Source organism: Salvelinus sp. IW2-2015, linkage group LG16 (assembly GCF_002910315.2).
Source record: "Salvelinus sp. IW2-2015 linkage group LG16, ASM291031v2, whole genome shotgun sequence".
Classification (NCBI taxonomy): Eukaryota; Metazoa; Chordata; class Actinopteri; order Salmoniformes; family Salmonidae; genus Salvelinus; species Salvelinus sp. IW2-2015.
The window spans coordinates 31566158-31581410 of record NC_036856.1 but is presented as its reverse complement, the minus strand read 5'-3'; the positions used below and the strand labels follow the sequence as shown (position 1 = coordinate 31581410).

General features: G+C 43.2%; 2 protein-coding genes across 2 annotated transcripts; both read right to left on the bottom strand.

Annotated features, from left to right (window-relative positions):
- Positions 1–98: 98 nt before the first annotated feature.
- Positions 99–5991, bottom strand: mep1ba (meprin A subunit beta a). Its single transcript, XM_070447423.1, is given in 14 exon segments — positions 99–429; positions 639–815; positions 1024–1043; positions 1045–1220; positions 1500–1756; positions 2650–2798; positions 2800–2860; positions 3259–3411; positions 3710–3928; positions 4123–4298; positions 4845–5029; positions 5352–5395; positions 5486–5542; positions 5955–5991. Coding segments are annotated over 14 exon segments (1905 nt in total). The 3' UTR covers positions 99–235.
- Positions 5992–7630: 1639 nt separating this feature from the next.
- Positions 7631–11036, bottom strand: LOC139028914 (mucin-7-like). Its single transcript, XM_070447422.1, has 5 exons — positions 10827–11036; positions 9202–9399; positions 8439–9038; positions 8239–8283; positions 7631–7817 (listed from the first exon to the last, which is right to left on the bottom strand). Exons 1-5 carry the CDS (start codon positions 10928–10930, stop codon positions 7631–7633), a joined length of 1134 nt encoding a protein of 377 aa, XP_070303523.1. The 5' UTR covers positions 10931–11036.
- Between the last annotated feature and the right edge of the window lie 4217 nt (positions 11037–15253).

The window sequence follows — 15253 nt, the reverse complement described above, 5'->3', positions numbered from 1 at the left end:
AGTCTCACACTTCTGGTTTGTCAACTTTTTTTGTTGATAATTTATAGCTAACATTTTCCATCTATTGATTCTCATCAGACAGTCAAGTGTTAGTTAGGCTATATTCTAGTTTCAGTGAAGTTTCTTCAGTAGCACTTTCAACAATCTGCCGATGGAAAAGGTAAAGAAGCCATTTTAGGTTGGTTGTCACTCTCAGTACTAGATGTCCATGTTCTCCACAACGATCAAGTCCCTGTCACTCTACGATCTCCTGGCGTACACCGCTCACCATGGCAACCACGAACATGACCGCCGCCAAGCTCATGGACACAGCCATCACAAATTTTGACGTGTTGGTGGTCTCCCGGCTGGGTGATACTACGGCACTCTTCTCAGACTGATGAACAGCAGAACGAGGAAGGGGCTGGGGCTCCAGCAGTGCAGACACATCTGAAGAGGTTGGGGTTAAGAACACTGGTTTAGAACCGAGTGAGAGGTCAAGGTAGTCTAGTCCCAGATATGTTTCTCTGTCTTGCCAACTGCTATAGTCATTGGTACGCTGTAAGATGGCACAAACGGATCTGGGATTAGAGCTAAGGAACGATTGGGCATGTCTATGGTTAAGAGCCTTCTCCAGCGATGGGAATGTAATGTCTTACCCTCTAGACCGAGGAGGAAGATGGCGTCGTCTCCATTGATTAAGTTCCTGCTCTTCAGCATGCTGTGGGTGAGGTAGCTGCTGGTTCCAGTACCGGGCCCGTGGGAGAACTGGCTGCTGTTGGAACCGTTCACCAGACTGCCCACCTTACGGGGGTTGTCCCAGTAGAAATCATTGCCTAGGGGAGAGAAGGGAAAATCTTAAATAGAAACAATTTGACTTCAGGTTCTCCCACACCTGTCTCCCTAACTGTTTCTAGTCTAATTTGAGTCTCCTCACGCTCATCTCAGATTGGAAGACCTTGCAGCGTCTATGAAGGACAGAGAGCCAATAGCATGCTATTATTTGGCGTACTGTGTAAGCATTTTTTGTGTAAGCATTCTCACCATCTGAGGATAGCTTGTTGGTCGGTGGTGATCATGCGGTGGTTGGACATTCTCTGTCTGATGTCCGGGTTCTGGCCCATCGTGGCCTGATGCCATGGACAGGGCCAGGTGAGGGAGTTGTCTTTAGGGCCTGGGGTTAGGTGGAAGTAGATGGCCATGCTACCTGGGCTGCTGCGGCCGTTGATGTACACGCTCACCTAGGTAGTTCATTATTACCAGGCCAGGACAATGATGATGTATTCAAATGCAGAAAGGGAAAGGGGGATACCTAGTCAGTTGCACAACTGAATGCATTCAACTGAAATGTGTCTTCCGCATTTAACKCAACCCCTCAGAAGTGTTGGGGGGCTGCCTTTATCGATGTTCACGTCATCGGCGCCTGGGGAATTGTTGAATTCTACCACATTTATGCAAAGTTATGGGATATTAGAAAATTCACGTCTCAACCTTGTTACTATAGTGACCTTGACACTCACCATGAAGGAGTAGCCACTGGGGGACAGGAAGCGTGGGCTGTAGATGTTCACACCTGTCGGTGTGGTTTCTAAGAGACCGGTGAAGTCACGGATGCGCCAGATGTGCTGCGGGCAGGTTGTCTCTGATAGGTTGATGTCATCCAATGAGAGCCCTCCGGTGGATGCCCCTGTGCCCTTCAAGCCTTCAAACTAAATCCGGAACTTCATCTTCACATCCAGGGTCACATAGTACAGCTCCCAGGAGTCTCTCATGCCACCTGTAGGACCGAAGGAAACAGACATCCACACAAACCCTATAAACGTACATGCTGAGCAGACCACTCGCATGTTGATTTTGTCCACCCACACCTGACTCAATCAGGACACGTAAGGTGAAATATCAAAATGAACTCTGAACCAACTATATTACTTTGGGGAAAGGTTGATAAGTAAACATTTATGGCAATTTAGCTAGTTAGCTTGCTGTTAGCTCATTTGTCCTGTAATATAAACATTGGGTTGTTATTTGACCTGAAATGCACAAGGTCCTCTACTCCGACAATGAATCCACAGATAAAAGGGTAAACCGAGTTAGTTTCTAGTAATCTCTCCTTCTTCAGGCTTCTTCTTCTTTGGACTTTTATATGGCGGTTAGCAAACAACTTTAAGGTGGATTACCACCACCAATTGGACTGGAGTGTGGACCTCAAGTTCATCTTTCAATCACCAATGTGAGTATATGCTCCTAAAAACCAATGAGGAGATGGGAGAGGTGGGACTTGCAGCGTGTCAAGCGTCACAAATAGAACCAAGTTCTATTTTAGTGCCCGGTTACGCAAACGCGCATGAGCAGTGTGGGTGCAATGATTGAATAACATGTATGTGTAAATTTATTTTGCAACGCGAGCGGTGTGGTCAGCATATACCCCTCAAATTCAAATTTGGAGCTCAAAGCCAGCTCCTCTGCTTTTTTAAATTCTTCCCCTTTGTAATCAGGAACTGATTTAGACCTAGTACACCAGGTGGGTGCAATTAACTATCAGGAAGAACAGAAAACCAGCAGTATTCCAGACGTCGTAGGGTAAGATTTGAATACCCCTGCTCTATACTATTGTACACCCAATACTGTTGTACAACATTGTTTTGTATGAGCTGAGATGTGATGTCAAACCTGTGATATCGATTTTCTGGATGAGCCTCAGTTTTCCTTTGGGGTTGGCGTCGTCATACTCCCGCACCCACACGTTCAGTCGATCATCAGCACCCCCGCTGTTGTGGAGGTAGAACTGCAAGCACTGGGAACCTCTCTTGGGGTAGAAGAGATGACTCCAGGTGGGCCTGGTTACCCTTAACCGTACTGAAGTGCATGAAATAACCTTTTCCTGGAAACAGAAATAAAACATTTGAGTGAGACAAACTGATCATGGATCAAAAAATATGCATATTCTGTAATGGGAGAAAATGTTTCATCTTTAATAAAATCAATTAGGATATTAATGATATCGCCTTCAAATAGATGTTATCATTATGGTGCTACAGGGTACTTCAATGTTGTGATCCTCTGAGAACTCAAAGTCCCTCCACTGAATCTTAAGAGACAAACAAAGAAACACGTTGGAGGGCATTGACCTTCCTGGCCATTCTCTTTATCTCTTTAGGAGAACAGCAGATAAGTAGATGTGCCGTTATAGTGGCATGATTATCATGTTACACTAGGACTATGGTCTCTGGACCTTGCATCAGAGTAAAGTGTGTGTGCATGCGTGTATGTATATCTTACCATCACACTGGCCCATGTTGGTGTAGTCGGTGTTGGGTCCCCCAGCCACACTGTGTCTGTGTTCCCGCTGAGCTTTCCCAACAGGACCCGGGGTCATCCCACAGATCTTCTCCTTCTCAAAGCTGCATGACTCCAGGAACGTTGAGGAAGTTGCTGTGGAGAGAGGGAGTTGGGGTGACGGAGAGGGAAGGTCAGCATTAGTCTATGAAAGTAAGAATCAAGAGACCAATAAAAACAGCTTTATGTAACTCTTCTGTAGATAATCTACTACCTGGCTGGACAATCCTTATGTAATCACCTTCATTCGCTAGATATTTATTACATATTGATAAAGTAAGAGCATTAACTAAAGGTCAGTCTGATGAACTCCTGAGTTACAGTAAATTATTGGCTGATTGATTGATTTTTGATCTGACTTTTGATTGATATTGATTGACAGGTGAGGACTCACTGCAGTTGTAGAGCCTGTTGAGCTTCAGCAGGTCACTGTCGCTGAACTCCATGCGTTGACCAATCACGTCCATGAAGCTCGGTATCTTAGTAATGATGGAGGGCTCTGACCCGATGTTGAAGGCTGTTTTACTGTAGTGCATCACAGAGCCGTAGTCATAGGGCACGTTCAGAGCACTCGACACTGACTCACCGTGGATCAGGAAGTTATGGTCTTTTCCTAAAAAGGGAAATAATGCAATGTTCAGTCATTGAAATGTACATGTATAAAGTACATTTAGTTGGTGACACACCAGCAGATTGATAGACAACTACAGACAGTGAGACTATATATAAATAATCTCTAACATACTATTAACTAAAACATCACGGTCATCTTATGTTATTAATACAGATTTATTGATTGATTGCTACCTTCGATGCGGTCCCAGATGATGTTGACATAGTCATCGCGGTCAGCTCTGGACTGCTCGTGCCAGAAACCCAGAGCATGCAGAAACTCATGCTCAACTGTTGCCAGACGGTCACAGTTACGACCAATAGATAACTTCTGCTTCCCCACCTGCCTGTTACCTACTGAGGAGTAGCACCTAAAGAGAGGAGAGAGACCCACAAAGAATTAGAAAACAAATAAACTCCCATATCTACTGGGTGAAATACCACAGTGTGCAATCACAATATTTGTGACGTGTTGCCACAAGAAAAGGTCAACCAGTGAAGAACAAACACCATTGTAAATATAACACATTTATGTTTATTTATTTTACCTTTTGTACATTAACTATTTGCACATTGTTACAACACTGTATATATACAATATGATATTTGAAATGTCTTTATTCTTTCGGGACTTTTGTGACATTTTGTTTGTTAATTTATTATTGTTTTATTTCACTTTTGTTTCTTATCTATTTCACTTGCTTTGGCAATGTAAACATGTTTCCCATGCCAATAAAGCCCTTAAATTGAAATTGAAATTGAATTAGAGATAGAGAGAGAAAGATATGGAAAATAGAGTGGAAGAACATACAGAAAAGTGTGGAAGAATGAACAGATATAATTTATCATTGTTCAAAAATTTATTGGCTTCTGACATTGTGGCATCCGTGTGTGTGTGTGCGTGCGTGTGCGCTCACCCGGTGCCTTTGAACACAGATATATAGTTCTCCTCTCCCTTCCATGGCACAAAGTTGATGCAGGTCTTCAGTCTGTACTGTTCGAAGGCCTTCAGAATCACCCCCTTAGCATGTATGTCTACACACGCACGCACGCACACACAGAGAGAAATATATATTTCAAAATTGTATAGAATTTTGTCACACTGATTTAAATGTATTTTTGTATTGAATTTTGTCACACTGATTTAAATGTATTTTACCAAAGCTATGTTTGAAGTATTGAAGTGTACTATTTCTCACCCAGGCTGTCTTTCAGATAGTAGGGTACAGTCTGAGGCCAGCGATACTGCTCCCCTAGGATAGTGTTTCTGCTGTCAGTCTAAACAGAGAGATCCACACACTCTCAATCAGTGCAATCAGACACAACACCCTCATGGTGATCAGTGATGACCAGATATTATTGGCAGGCTATGAGAAATCCACATCATTATTCAAGTAAAAGAAAAGATGAGCTGTCAAATTCACCTCATCTATTACAATATCACCCTCCAGCAGGTCCAATCCTGCCTCTGCAAGTGAACACACTAGAGTTAGACAATCAGCACACAGAGATACTATCTATACACACAGTCATGTTATAAAGTTATTTTCTTATATACCTTTATTGATGTCAAAGATGTCCCAGTCGTGTCCGTGTCCCTCATCCACATCAGTCTCTGCAGGTAAGAGAATGTCTAAATCAACCACAGCACACAATTGCTTGACATTATTTCTACCACCACTATGAGTCATAGTTATGAACAACAACAATAAGAGGTTTCACTCACCTGTTTCACCTGTGAGCTGGGATGCTGCTGACTACAGCAGGCAATAAACAAATAGGAAAACAGATAAATAAACAAGGAAAAGAAAACAGTGCAATGCAACAGGTCTGCACTAAAATGTAACAAGATTAGAAATGTGACCACACAAAACGGAGAAAAAAATAAAGCTAAATTGTTACACAATTATGACAAGTACAGTAACTGTATCAGGCACCACAAAAATACAGTTGGTCAGAGCAATGTAATGTAATTTATGTAATGTAGTGTTTTACATAAAATTACAGTGATGGAATAGGAAACGTACCAAGCACCAGAGCATACTGAAGACCAGAACAATCCATTTAGAAGCCATGGCTCTAAGACTGCCGGTAATCACAAGCACAAGAAGAGAGAAGGGGTCAAAGACCACCTATATGCAGCAGTTCCAGCCTTAGTCTGGGTGGAGTGTGTGTTTGCTAGGTTTTATACAGAAGCTGAACAAATTGCAAGGCTTGCAGGATTGTGCAGATTGCGTAAAATGTATGGTTTAAGATAAAATATCTTCAATTGCTGTCAAATTTATTATTATTGATTGTTTAATTGTCCCCCATTTGCTTATGTAAGTTTTACAGGAACACAAATGTGCGTGCACGCATGCACACGTACAAACACAGACACACACACACACACATACATAATGTTGTTTTGTAGACTTCAAGGATCAGTGCCTAATAGAATCCTCCAGGACACACAATAGGTTTGATTTCAATATTCTTTATTATAGTTATTCTATGTCAAGAGTATACAAAGATATTAAATATACAGTACCAGTCAAAAGTTTGGACACACCTAATAATTCAAGAGTTTTTCTTTATTTTTACTGTTTTCTATATAATAATAATAATAATAATAATAGTGAAGACATCCAAACTATGAAATAACACATATGGAATCATGTATTAAGCAAAAAAGTGTTAAACAAATAAAAAGCTGGTTGAGAGAATGCCAAGAGTGTGCAAAGCTGTCAACAAGGCAAAGGGTGGCTACTTAGAAGAATCTCAAATCTCAAATCAATTTTTATTTGTTTAACACTTTTTTGCTTACTACATGATTCCATATGTMTTATTTCATAGTGTTGATGTCTTCACTATTATTCTACAATGTAGAAAATAGTCAAAAATAAAGAAAAACCCATGAATGAGTAAGTGTGTCCAAACTTTTGACTGGTACTGTATGAAAAAGTATATCAAAGCTGATATTGAAAATGTCCATTAAAGTTGATATATTTGATAGATGCAGTAAACAGGGCATGATTTTATACATTCAAAAGAAAGAAAAGAACAGCTGCAACAATCAATGTTCGACAACATTGCCATTTTTACAAACGCTTCTGTGAGCAGCTTTAGCATCAAAATATACAAATCATGATGAGTGTGTTATTGCTAAATTACTAGATTACTGATGTTGTGTCTGATATCGATAAAGGTCATCTGGGATTCAGGTTGGCATCCTGGAGAGACTCAATAATGGCATCTTGCAAGTTCAACATGTCGGTTTGATGGGTGTTCTGTGGACCAAAGAAACATCTTATTAGTGTGTGTGTGTGTGTGTGTGTGTGTGTGTGTGTGTGTGTGTTGTGTTGGTGGTGTGTGTGTGTGGTGTGTGGTGTGTGTGTGTTGTGTGTTGTGTGTGTGTGTGTGTTGTGTGTGTAGCCAACCGTGTATTTCTCGGCATAGTAGCAGTGTCTCAGGTTCAGATGCATGATGAAGTTCCTGCTAATTTGGTGTGGATTACGCGGTGAGGCAGAGAGAACACACACTGGACACACCTAGAGGATGCCAGAGGCAATAGTCAATCAGAGCAACAAAGGTTTTTGATCCCAATTGGCCAACAACTCCCTAGGAGTAGGGACTATGGACGAGGAATCCCTGGAGGCAGTGCCAAGTGATACGAAGTGCATTAATCTTGGTTAACTATAAAATTGAAATAAAATTAAATAACTCATGTTTGAGACGCAGTGATTGAGAGCAACTGACTGACAGCTTTATAGAAATTCATAACAGATATATCACTGACCACGGGCCTGTTGTCATGGTAATGCTTGCCATTGCAGTGAATCCACAGATCCCTCTCATCCAGACCACTCTCCTGGCAGAACGGAAAGACAAACGTCATCCTCACCACAGAACTGAGCGAGAGAGAGGGAGAACCGACAGACAGAGAGAGAAAAACAGAGAGTGAGAACAGACAGACAGAGAGAGAATGAAGTGAGTGAGTACAGACAGAGAGAGAGATAGAGGGAGGGAAAACAGACAGACAGACAGACAGACAGACAGACAGACAGACAGACAGACAGACAGACAGACAGACAGACAGACAGACAGACAGACAGACAGACAGACAGACAGACAGACCAGACAGACATGACAGACAGATCAGACAACCAGAAACAGCACAGACAGACAGACAGACAGACAGACAGACAGACAGAGTGAGAAAAGACAGACAGAGAAAGATAGAGACAGAGTGAGCGTTGGAGAGAAAAATATAAAACATTTAATACTGTAGACAAGGGTAAATATTCACTCTTAAAACCAAAACATTATTACCTCACTAACTGGCCTTGCAAGCCCAGCAAGTTTTCATACAAGTCACTGAAAAGAGACATATGATCAGGTTACATTTCTCATGATGAGTCTGCAGTAGTCAACAATGAGCAGCAAATATGCAGTATAACAATCAAAATAACTCTAAACACCACACAAGCACACTTATGCAAACATACAGATCAATGGTGACTTAAACTTACCCATCATCCGTGAAGGAGAGGGATGGAGGAGCAGCCAGTACTGGGGGAGCAGGGTTAGAGGTAGAGGGCATGGCGGTGGGTCTTTGCGCTGCGGAAGGTGTGTGCTGAGGGATGGCCAAGGGCTGTTGTCCTGGGGCGGAGAGAGCCCTGGTGCGGGGTGTGGGGCTGGGTTTAGATGTGATGGTAGGTGTCAGTGGGATGGCAGGGATGGTAGTTGTGGTTGTAGGTGCTGGTGTAGTTGTGGCACCTGTTGGAGTGACTGTGGGGGCAGGTGTTTGAGCCATAGTCATGTATAAACCATTGGTTGTGGCAGGACGAGTAATTGTAGGTGGGGTGGCAGATCGGGTGGTAGGTGGGGTGGCAAGTTGGCTGGTAGGTGCAGTAGTGCCAGCTGTTGGGGTGAGTGTTGGGGCGGGTCTACGAGTCATAGACATATATAGGTCTACATCATTGGTTGGGGCAGGAGGAGTGATGGAGGAAGAGAGTGGTCTGTGGAGGGGTCTTGGAGTGGGAAGGGGAGGGGCTGTGGTGACAGCTGGGGTGTGATTGGCCATGCTCCTTCCTTCTGTCTGAGTGCCCATTTGCAGCAGTCTGATATAGCTAAAAAAGAAACATTAAGTGTTTAATTGGTCAACCTTTAGGTCATTATTGAGACTGTCAATGCATGAATTGTAAACCTCTGAATTTAATGCGAAAATACATCATGCCCTCTCTGTGTTTGGCTGTGTGTGTTTGGCTGTATCTGGACCAGTCAGTCATTCACCTCTGGACGTCACCTGCCACAGATCTTGTTGCTGGGGTGGAAAGCTCCGACAAGCCAGGTAGAGGTTGACCCAACCTGACGACCACGTTCCCTGCCTTGACTCTGACAGGCCTGATGTCATCAACCTGCGCCTCAGCTCTGCACACAGGGCAGTGGGGTAACCACATTAGAGAACGGGTCAGACATGGGCGGCAGAACCTGGAACACACACACACACAAAACATAAGATTGAGTTTTACAGTGCATCATTCAATGAAATGCATAAGCAACATGCACAGCTGTGGTTATTGTCCATTGATAAAGTGGCACATTCTTCAGTCATGAAGTAAACACTTACAGGAAGAATCAAACCTGTTCTGTGAGAAGCTGCTATTGACTAACACTGCAGCTATGTCATAAATCCAGACTACACTAGTCGTAAGAATGGAAGGGAATAGTTAAAGAACTCTCATCCTCATTCTAATAGGCTACTTCTGATTGCTATTAAGAACAGAGATTAACATAGTGGTGAGAGTGGTAAATTGAGCCAAAGAGGTAAGTTGAGCCACCCTTGTTTCCGGCAAAATTAAAGGCAATATAGCTGGGATATAAGGTAACAACAGGGCCTGACCTATGTAAAAAAGTGTTTGTTAGGTGTTAAGCCTGTGTCAAAAGATGCTTAAAATGATTAAAAGACAAAAAAGAGATTGTGTTAAATTGTGTTAAATTGTGTTTGGGAAATGAAGATCGACATGGTTTTAAAAAGATAGTGGTAATGTATCATTCAGTACAGACATTTGTAGGCGGCTTAACTTATCCTGTCCCGCGGCTCAATTTACCCCATACCCGAGGTAAGTTGTGCCAAGAGACCAGAAGCTTTTTTTTTAAACTGTAATGTATATGAATTCTGATTATTACCAGGTATACACAACATCCTGAAATATATGTAGATATCTTTGTTATAAAGAATACTATATTTACCTTGACGGAGTGATCCTGAATGTAAAAAAAGATCAAATTACCCAACTCTCCCCTATAAGTATAGTATTTGCTATAGACAGGTCTTTTTTGTGATGTGAGGGGAAATTCCCCTCAGTGTTACTTACCTGCATATGTGGTGGAAGTAAATCAACTGTTTATTACTTAGAGTATGAAGGCATTGGTCAAATCATAGCATATAATCTTTGACAATCTGACATGCCTAAACTAAACTTTAGTCTCTTTTACAAACAATCTGAGCTCATCTCAGTAGTTTATAATTTTTCGCAAGTGATATTGAAAAGCACTGTGAAGGAGAAACATAAATGTTGAGTTTGTACACAGAGGCTATTCTTTGCACTGTGCTGATGGTCTTTATTCATAGAAATGGAGAGAACTAATAGAACATGTATTTGAGGGAGTTCCTTACACTGAAATAATTTCATTAGAAAGATTTACCTATTTGGACCTATTTGGGGTTAGAGACTGATATAAACCAACCATCATATCTGGGAGTTCACAGCTACAGAGTAGCTTCTATGTAAAATTGAATCTACTTTACATTCACAAAATTTAACAGAAAGACCTGGCTACAAATTAAGTTACAGATTAGGCTTCAAACTGCAGTATAACACCAGAGAATATGACAATAAAAAGAGGTTACTCACGCATGAGAACAGGCATCAGGGTGATGTGGGTCCGTCAGGGTGCTCCTACAGATGGGACACTCATCCTCAGATGGGGTCTGTAGGCCTGCTGCAGAGTGGGCCATACTTGGGCTGGGACAGTTTTCTCTGTCAGACAGCCCGGGACAGAATACATTAGTGTTTCAGAGGGAAACTCCGATCACACAGCTGACTGTGTTTTTTACGCTCAGCCCAGAGACTTTTTGGACTGGATTTACTTCCTTTACTGAATGGACTCATTTCCGGGAGAGTGTGTGTGTGTGTGTGTGTGTGTGTGTGTGTGTGTGTGTGTGTGTGGTGTGTGTGTGTGTGTGGTGTGTGTGTGTGTGTGTGTGTGTGTGTGTGTGTGTGTGTGTGTGTGTGTGTGTGTGTGTGTGTGTGTGTGTGTGTGTGTGTTGAAACAACTACCAGGTTCTAGGATAGGGCATGGGATGGGAGGCAGGCCACACAGTAGTGCAAAAATAAAACATATTTTATTAAACAATGAGTATAAAAATGTTACACAAGCTGACAGAACACAATAGTTATCTTGCTGTCTGTCTCCAAGTCCACACAGCCAAACATAAATTGTATTCAGAATACGTACAGCTAACACATTAACACATACAGTGCCTTCGGAAAGTATTCAGACCCCTTGACTTTTTCCACATTTTGTTACTTTACAGTGTCATGACGTGGCCCTTTCTGGATATAGATCGTGGCTTCCCCCTCTCTCACTCTCTCCTACACCCAGGTTCTGTTATCTCAGGTCGTAAATTCCTGGCGGAGACTCTCTCCCCCTGGTCATGCAGAGAGAAAGACACAGAGAGAACAAAGGATTTCACGTGGCCGAACTCCTAAATCCCCAAAATGGGAAAATGAAACAAAATGTCCACTTGTGAGAAGGTGGGAATGGTCCGTGGACACTTAAGGGACGTTTATGACGAGTGTGTTTCATTTGGTGACCTCAGAGAGGACAGGAAACACACATAACTATATATCTGAATGTGTACATTTCTCAATTATGGGGTTTGCATCTAATTCTTGTATAAAATGAATAAGTAAAGATGAAACTATTTGTGAAATGATGTAATGTGATGTTAAACCTTTAATGTGAGAGAATTTTATTCCCGTTAAAGTTTAACTAAGTCATTCGCCCGCCCCAGTGAACACAGACATGATCAGGCATCATAGAACCGCCTTTTCTACTGTTACGAATAAAAAACCCTCCTGAGGAAATCCTCTTCAGACCACGCATACCTCGGTGTAAACTGAGGTGGCACAGGTTTGAGTACCAAGACTAAGCAAACCCACAGCGTGAGCTGTGATTGCGAATAGTTATTGAATTCCTAACCATACCACGTGGAGCTTTGGCTACACGGCGGGAAATTGTTAAACTCTCAAACTATCAATCCCTACAGAATAAGAGCAAATCTTAAATACTAATTACTAGTCTGCAGCTAGAAATTATGGAAACCTGGGATGCGAATACCGACCACCGACGAAACTTCTATTCTATGAGAACATTTGTGAATGGTACTCTGAAGTATCCATTCTAACCACAAAATACTTTGATCTCCAGCAGACGGACCGGATTCCAACAGAAAAGATCACGACACCTGGGCGTAAATACAGTTGAAGTCAGAAGTTTACATACACTTAGGTTGGAGTCATTAAAACTCGTTTTTCAACCACTCCACAAATGTCTTATTAACAAACTATAGTTTTGGCAAGTCGGTTAGGACATCTACTTTGTGCATGACACAAGTGTCACGCCCTGACCATAGATTGCTTTGTATGTTTCTATGTTTTGTTTGGTCAGGGTGTGATGTGGGTGGGCATTCTATGTTGTATGTCTAGGTTGTCTGTTTCTATGTGTTTGGCCTAGTATGGTTCTCAATCAGAGGCAGGTGTCAGTTGTTGTCTCTGATTGGGAGCCATATTTAGGTACCCTGTTTTGTGGGTGGTTGTTTCCTGTGTCTGTGTTATCACCATACGGGACTGTTTCGTTTTCGTTTTGTATTTCACGTTGTTATTTTGGTATTTCTTAGTGTTCAAGTTTAATAAACCGAATATGGACACTTACCACGCTGCGTATTGGTCCGACATCTCTTCTCATTCCAACGACGAGCGTGACAACAAGTCATATTTCCAAACAATTGTTTACAGACAGATTATTTTCACTTATAATTCACTGTATCACAATTCCAGTGGTCAGAAGTTTACATACACTAAGTTGACTGTGCCTTTAAACAGCTTGGACAATTCCAGAAAATGATGTCATGGCTTAGAAGCTTCTGATAGGCTAATTGACATCATTTGAGTCAATTGGAGGTGTCCTGTGGATGTATTTCAAGGCCTACCTTCAAAACTCAGTGCCTCTTTGCTTGACATCATAGGAAAATCAAAGAAATCAGCCAAGACCTCAGAAAAAAATTGTAGACCTCCACAAGTCTGGTTCATCCTTGGGAGAAATTTTCCAAATGTCTGAAGGTACCACGTTCATCTGTACAAAAATAGTACGCAAGTATAAACACCATGGGACCAGGCAGCCGTCATACCGCTCAGGAAGGAGACGCGTTCTGTTTCCTAGAGATGAACGTACTTTGGTGCGAAAGGTGCAAATAATCCAGAACAACAGCAAAGGACCTTGTGAAGATGCTGGAGGAAACAGGTACAAAAGTATCTATATCCACAGTAAAACGAGTCCTATATCGACATAACCTGAAAGGCCGCTCAGCAAAGGAAGAAGCCACTGGTCCAAAACCGGCATAAAAAAACCAGACTATGGTTTGCACTGCACATGGGGACAAAGAATGTACTTTTTAGAGAAATGTCCTCTGGTCTGATGAACAAAAAATAGAACGGTTTTGGCCATAATGACCATCTTATGTTTGGAGGAAACAGGGGGAGGCTTGAAGCCGAAGAACACCATCCCGACCGTGAAGCACGGGGGTGGCAGCATCATGTTGTGGGGGTGCTTTGCTGCAGGAGGGACTGGTGCACTTCACAAAATAGATGTCACGTTCCTGACGTTTTCTGTTTAGTTTTGTGTGTTAGTTGGTCAGGACGTGAGTTTGGGTGGGCAATTCTATGTTGTCTGTTTCTATGTTGGTTTTAGGGTTGCCTGGGATGGCTCTCAATTGAGGCAGTGTTTGGCGTTCCTTAAATTGAGAGTCATATTTAGGTAGGCTGTTCACAAGTGTTTGTTTGTGGGTGGTTGTCTTCCCGTGTCAGTGTTTTGTCGCACCATACGGGACTGTTCGTTTGTTTTTGTTCATTCGTCATTTATGTGTAGGCTATTTTCTTGTTCGTTCGTTCTGCGTGTTTTATGCAGTTCGTCGTACTAAGTCTGTCTACTTTCGTTTTGTTATTTTGTTAGTTTATTCAAGTAATGTTTGTTTCGTTTGTCTTGTATTATAAATTCATCATGTATTCACAACCCGCTGCGCCTTGGTTCGATCACTACTCCTCCTCTTCTTATGAAGAGAGAGAGGACCGCCGTTACAGAACCACCCACCAATCCAGAGCCAAGCAGCGTAATTTGGAGCAACGGGCAAGTATACAGGCTTGTGGAGTTGGGAGCAAATATTTAACGGAGAAGGACCATGGGCTAAAGTAAATCACCGTCCATGGGAACAGCTGGGAGGCAGCTCGGAGAGCGGAAGGAAAAGAGAAGAGAGGAACCGGCGTTATGAGGGGACGCGTCTTGCACGAAGCCCGAAAGCCCGTGAGTAACCTTCCCAAAAATTTCTTGGGGGGGCTAGGAAAGGTAGTGGGCCAAGGGCAGGTAGGAGACCTGCGCCACTTCCCCAGGCTTACCGTGGAGAGCGGGAGTACGGGCAGGCGCCGTGTTACGCAGTAGAGGCGCACGGTGTCTCCTGTACGAGTGCATAGCCCAGTGGCGGGTTTATTCCACCTCCCCGCACTGGTAGGGCTAGATTGAGTATTGAGCCGGATGTCATGAAAGCCGGCCCTACATATTTGGCCACCAGTGCGTCTCTCGGGCCGGCATACATGGCACCTGCCTTACGCATGGTTCCCCGGTTCGCCTACACAGCCCCGGTGCGGGTTATCCCCTCCCCGCACTGGGCGGGCGACCGGGAGCATTCAACCAGGTAAGGTTGGGCAGGCTCAATGCTCAAGAGAGCCAGTACGCCTGCACGGTCCGGTATTTCCGGCGCACCCTCCCCGCCCCAGCCTAGTACCTTACAGTGCCTACACTACGCACTAGGCTACCAGTGCATTTCCAGAGCCTGTTCCTCTCACGCCAACTCTCCTATAGTGCGTGTATCCAGTTCGGTGCCTCCAGTTCCGGCCCCCACGCACTAAGCCACCTGTGGTCTCCTAAGTCCTGTACACACTGTCACTTCTCCCGTACATGTCCTGAGGGTGCGTGCCCTCAGCCCGGTGCCACCAGTGCCGGTACC